Consider the following 6,058-nt stretch of genomic DNA (forward strand, 5'->3'; position numbering starts at 1 on the left):
CGCTAGCCTGAACCACATTAAGCAGAACAGTCGCTCTTTCCAGCAACATGCCACCTGTGTGTAATCAGATGCAGAAAAATGTTTGGCTGCTTGCGCTTTGAAGATGTTGAAGTTGCATGTGTGTGTTTTTGTGCATTGATGCTCACCTGACTTCACAGTCAGTGTTGCAGGGCTCAGTATGGGCAACAGGATTAGGTAAATGTTCACAGCGTTGGTCTGACACTTCAAGGTGATCGCTCTTACGCACACATGATGCCTTTCGCCTCCGCTCACCTACAGAGACACACACACACACACACACACACACACACACATGAAGAGCACCGTAGTTAGGTTTAAATCACACAAAAGCTGGCAGACCCCAACACATTTCTTAAGCTCTAACTAGTCTAACCAGCTTTCTGACAACTTCATCGCACAGACCCCACAAAGACATCCCTTTCCTGGATCCCACTGTGTGCTCGGACTTACTAGGAGCCTGAGTAGCTTGTTTCTAAAAGGGAAATTTGAGGGGCTTAGCTGGGTTATGAGTGAGGCTAGGGGGGAAGATGTCAGGTGATGTGATTATGGTCACACCGGGGTGGCCAAGAAGGGGATTCTGGGGAGAATGGGACGAGTAAGTAAGGTTTAAACCCAGAGGTGTAAGTGAAGCCTTGACATTTAACTCCAACCCCATGTAATAAGATTCCATGTATTAAGAGCGGTGATCTGCATTATGTCAGTGTCTTTTGTGACACCTTTTTCCATTTTCACATTTTTTACAGATCGATGGTGGCATTGATGTATCACTCGCCAGGAAATCTGTCAACGTGAGTCAACAGCAATAAACCTTTCTTCACAATGTCAAGTATTGCAGTTTGTCAAATAACAATGAGCCTAAAACTACTAAATATTTGTACTTATACATGCCTCATAGCTGCACAAAAGCACTCTGATATTTTGTGCAACTGCAAAGCTGTTTAGAATTCACTGAGGCAAAGAGAAAATGTCATATTTTTCTTGTGTGGAGATTTAGAAGCAAAGCTAAGATCTTACCCTGACAAATGCGGCTGCACTCATGCCAGGACCCTGAGGGATCCCATACAAACTGCTGCCTGTGTTCCTCAATGGGTATGTTGAAGGAGTAACGGACATCAGGGTTATACAGGTTTCCCACACATAAGACCTATGGAAACAATGGTGGGAAAGGCAAAGTAGAAAGACTTAACAGTGCTTTTCTTATTCCAAGTCCAAACTGAGATATCACCCTCCTATAAAGCTTAATATGTTGGGAGGTGAGAAAGAAACTAAACTTTTACAGAAAGAGATGTAGGCATCAGGACTAAAGCAGTGAGACAAGAAGAAAAGCAGAAGCAGGGATTAAATATGATGCAATAAAATGTAATTAAAGACAAATGGAAGCTTCCTCTTAATACCTGCAGAATGAGCTCCTCCTCAAGGCGCTCAGTGCAGTTGATACGCTCCACTTTCGTGTCTGAGCCACTATACTCAATGACAGTTCCCTTGAAGGTGATTTCCCTTTTAAACATGGCCACCACAAAGTTCCCATTCAGGAGGAAGTTGGACTGGCTATCAGATAATGCTGGAATAAGAAATTGACAAATAAGAACAACAAATCTGGTCCTCAAAACATGAAAGAATTCAGCATAAGACAAGGAATATTTGGTTCCGAAAACTGAGTTTGTCTCTTGTAGAATCGTGGTTTTGGGAATGTTTACAAGATGTGGCATTTACCATTTCAAGGTATACCTTAGGTAAACAGTCTCTGATGTGTGGCAACCTATTTCTATGTAAAGAAAATGTTACCATGCAGGTACGTTGCAACACTGGTGGCACTAAATTGCAATTATTTGGAGTTAAACTGCATGACTCTTCTTAATGAGTGACACTGCAAACAAGGGATCTCCACTGACTGCAAATACAAACAAGTACAGACTGTAAACATAAATGCACTAACAACACAAGGATACACACTGGCAAACTAGCACATAAAAATCAAATGATCACCAGCCACTTCTTTCTCTACCTCAAACACTATGGCTCCAAGAAACATGCAGTTAATTACATGCACAGTGAAACAGTGTATGTGATTAGGTCTCCAAAGGTAACTTTAAGTCTGCACATTTTTATTTGCCATCTTCACTTCACTTGAGTTTTGACAATGACCTGCAGACTCTGGTTGTCATCACTGATGTTTTGTAGCAATGAAAAAAAGCAATGCCTTAGCAGTGTGCAGACACAAAGCCACAGAGATAGAGTGAACCTAAGCTTATATGAACATTAGAGCTCATCTCTTCTATCCTATTATCAATACCTGTATATTTGGATATACGTAGATTGGGAAAAAAGCAGAAACCAACATGAAGTGTCTTTAAAAAAGTGTTGAGCCAGCACAAGCTTCTAGAACAGTTTTAGTTTCTGTAACTCAAACACTTTAATTGGGCCTTCAGCTATAAGTTAAAATGCAATAAAAACAAGTTAATAAAAACAGGCGCACACTGAGTTGCTTCCTAAAGATGTCCACATTTTCCAAGTGCAACAAGAGAGCGCTCCAAAGTTCAAGTTTCACGACTACAGTCTCCATTATATGTCAGGAGTAGGGATGTGACGAGATCTCGTGCCAGTTAATTGTTGTGCCACGAGAGCTCATGATATTAAAATGTCTCTCCGTATCAGTGCATAACAGAACCAGAGAGCAGCAACCAGCATGATGTGTGAGGGTCAAATTAGCACAGAGAAGCCAGTCAGCTGAGTTTGTGGCAAAACCTTTTACAGTGCTTGCATATTGTCTTTTGCCAAACATGATAATTCATACTTAGAAAGCAAAACTGAAAGACCAGTGAGTACAAGATTATTAGTCAAAACATTTCTACTTTTACCAAACATGATAATTCATACTTGGAAAGCAAAACTGAAAGAGCAGTGATTACAAGATTATTAGTCAAAACATTTCTAAATGCATCTACATTGTTTTGCATTTTGTGACCTTCAGTAAAATAAAAGACTATTTTTACAATCATATCTCATTATTTAAGATTTTTAAAAAATAATCGACTCGTCTCATTTGCGTGAACCCAATATCATGTTTCGCCTCGTCTCGTGAGCTACGTGTATCACCACACCCCTAGCTATGAGAGCCGTCAAACACATTTCGACATGCTTTACCAGTTGGAGTAATACAACTGGCAGGGCTTTACAAACATCAGCCATATTTAATACAGACACCACTCACTCATAGTGCAGCTGTGGCACTCAGCAGCAGCGGGGATCGAATTTCATACAGCGGTGTGACAAAGAGGCTATGCCAAATGTGCTTTCTGACAGTTTGACTAAAAGCATCTTGAGCCAGAAGTGAAGCTGCTGAAAATGGGCTCCCACTCTTGTACCATCAGCAGAACTCATTCTCTCTCTCACATGCAAGCACATACGTTTACAGACAAATGCACACACTCTGAGCCCAGTGCATCCATCTAACCTTATATCCTTGTGTCCGCTTTTATGCGGCCTGGGCTCCACATGCGGACAAACGCACACACTCTGAGCCCAGTGCATTCATCTAACCTTATATCCTTGTGTCTGCTTTTATGCGGCCTGGGCTCCACATGCACCTAATTAACACCTATTGCTGCCTCATTTTTCTTTCTCAGGAGCTGACACTCCTGGCCAGATGGACCAGTGCCCCTGCATGTTTCCTCCATACACACTCATTCCTTTGCTTTATGAAAACACTTTGACAACAGTTTGGCTCATGTCTCCTTATCCTTCTTCACTAAAAGTCTGCTTCTACTGGTCCAGATTTATGGTTATGTTACAGAATAATGGCACTGACCTACCAGATGAGAACTGTAGGGGTGTAATATATACATCTGACAAGGTTGGTCTGCTTTCAATTTGCATTGATTCTTTAAAAACCAGCAATCTGATACAGTGTTGCTTACAACTACATCCTTATACTGACAGACTCAGCACACTCACCGAGGTAGTTGTCGTCTTCTGGCTTTCCAGAGTAGCTGACCTGTTTGATATCAATATTGATGGCTCCGGCTGGGATCCGCACCACTATGTTGTAGCCTGGAGAAGAAGAAAACAGAGAGACAGACAAGACAACTGAATGAGACAAAGAGCATGGAAGGTAACACATCGTTAAAAAAGTAGCGACAATAATCGCAGTAAGTGGTCCCTCCTTGATTTTCATAATAGCTTCACTATGCTGCACCAAACACCAGTGAGGGAAATCTGGTTCCAACCACTGGGAATTTAAATGTCACACTTGGAAAAATACAAAAAAATGTCTAGTCCTCTCAGATAACCTGCAGGAGGCCTTGTTTTAGTCTCAGAGGCCCCACCATGTAATGGTAGGTAATTATTCCCTGGACCCGACTTTGGCCTGTAATTACCACACAGGGCCTGCTGTCCCATGATAAACTAACACAGAAAATGTGTGAGCATGTGAATGCCAAGAGGCGACAACAGAAATGTAGGGATGGAGACTGAACGGGGGCAGGGAATGAAATAAGGAAGAAATAATGAAAATGGAACAAATTCAGGAGAAAAGAAAAATTTAAGGAATGGCATCTCATTCTGAAAATTATTGGGTATCAAACCTAGTTTTTTTGGACTTAGTAGCGGCAAGTATCAAAAACTTTTAGCTGATACTAAATGCTTGCTTAGATTGGTACTCACTGACTTATTCTGTGATCATCCTGGTTTGAATTTAAATCTAGACTGTACTTTGTTTAGGCAAAGTTCCTGTACAGCTGCATGTGTTTAGACACATGATACAGTAAGTTTGAGTTATTTTATTTAATAAAAACTGTGGTTTTGCACAAAAATATATGTATGTTTTTAAGTAACTATAAGCAATATATTAAAAAGAAACATTCTTCATAATGTTATAGTTATCATATCAGTATTAGTATCTAAACATTTCAAATTATAACTGCTTTACTCATGAAAGCAGTCGGTACAGATTCTGCACATCATAGCAGACACATTATAAATAATACATGTGACTTTGTACAGTTCAAAAAAGGAGAGTGCAGGTGAGAGACAGTTGCTTTAGCTGTATAACCAGTTGAGTAGAAACATACAGTGGGTGCTATAATAGCAAATAATTGCTGTTGCATTCAGTATGAGACTGTTACCATTCACTCATTTCTTTCACCATGAGGGTTCAGCTGCAAGATTTGAACCAACAGCCGTTTGGTTAGTTGCAATCTAGACTTACTTCTTGCTACCACAAAAAAAAAAAGAAAACAAAAACTGAGAGGAAAGTTGTGGGTTGGTGTAAGAGGATGATTAGCCTGATACCTTGAGCCACTCGGGGGCAGCACTTGGTTTATATACTTTCTTCTCATCAGCCACGTAGATTTTTTTTCACAGACACAAACACATCCAGGGGAACCTCATCACATGCCATGTCAATCACAGCTGATTTTTTTTCCTCTTCTGAGGCCACACTAAATTAAGAAGCTTTTAATTCTGGAACACCACCATGACATATAACTACTTTGCAAATTCCTTCACGGTAGAAACCAAATCTTTATGTAGTTGTCCTTGGAGTTCACTGTTACATTGCTGACAGGATAAGCTAATATAAACACAGGGGCCTACTGTACCTACTGTATGAACTCAAGAAACTGAACGCACACACAACCCTCCACCACCACAGGGTGACCCAGCATCACCCTGGGGGGAAAAACACAACCATGCTACACTTGAGGGGTTTACCCTCAACATGCTCCAGGTCTGCCACTACCAAGAAAGAAGGTGATGTAATGTTAACAGCTGTATCATGTTCACTTGTAAATCTCAGGACCAGTGTTTGGACATAACAGCACAGATAATGAGAAGTCAGAGTAAATGACTGGTTCTATCCATAGTATCCAAGTGCTGAATCAGACCTAAGTAAAAAAAATAGTTTTGGTAAAAGCTGAGATGACACCAGACAATATTTTAGTGTGGTAACATTACTACTGTGTCAAATTAGGTGATCATAGAGTCGTAAATTCTTGTAGTGACTTGGCTGAAAGATGTGGCAGGGGGGGACCCCCCCCCC

The 6,058-nt window shown here is 40.8% G+C and overlaps 1 protein-coding gene across 1 annotated transcript in view; it reads right to left on the reverse strand.

Moving 5' to 3' along the window:
- Positions 1–6,058, reverse strand: part of LOC109973371 (A disintegrin and metalloproteinase with thrombospondin motifs 20) — a 72,232-nt gene that overhangs the window by 29,990 nt on the left and 36,184 nt on the right. The window contains 5 exon segments of the mRNA XM_020622905.1: positions 1–54; positions 147–273; positions 1,036–1,165; positions 1,416–1,582; positions 3,976–4,071. Coding sequence (XP_020478561.1) covers positions 1–54; positions 147–273; positions 1,036–1,165; positions 1,416–1,582; positions 3,976–4,071 — 574 coding nt within the window.

This window comes from Monopterus albus, unplaced genomic scaffold (assembly GCF_001952655.1).
Source record: "Monopterus albus unplaced genomic scaffold, M_albus_1.0 scaffold7.1, whole genome shotgun sequence".
NCBI classification, from domain to species: Eukaryota; Metazoa; Chordata; class Actinopteri; order Synbranchiformes; family Synbranchidae; genus Monopterus; species Monopterus albus.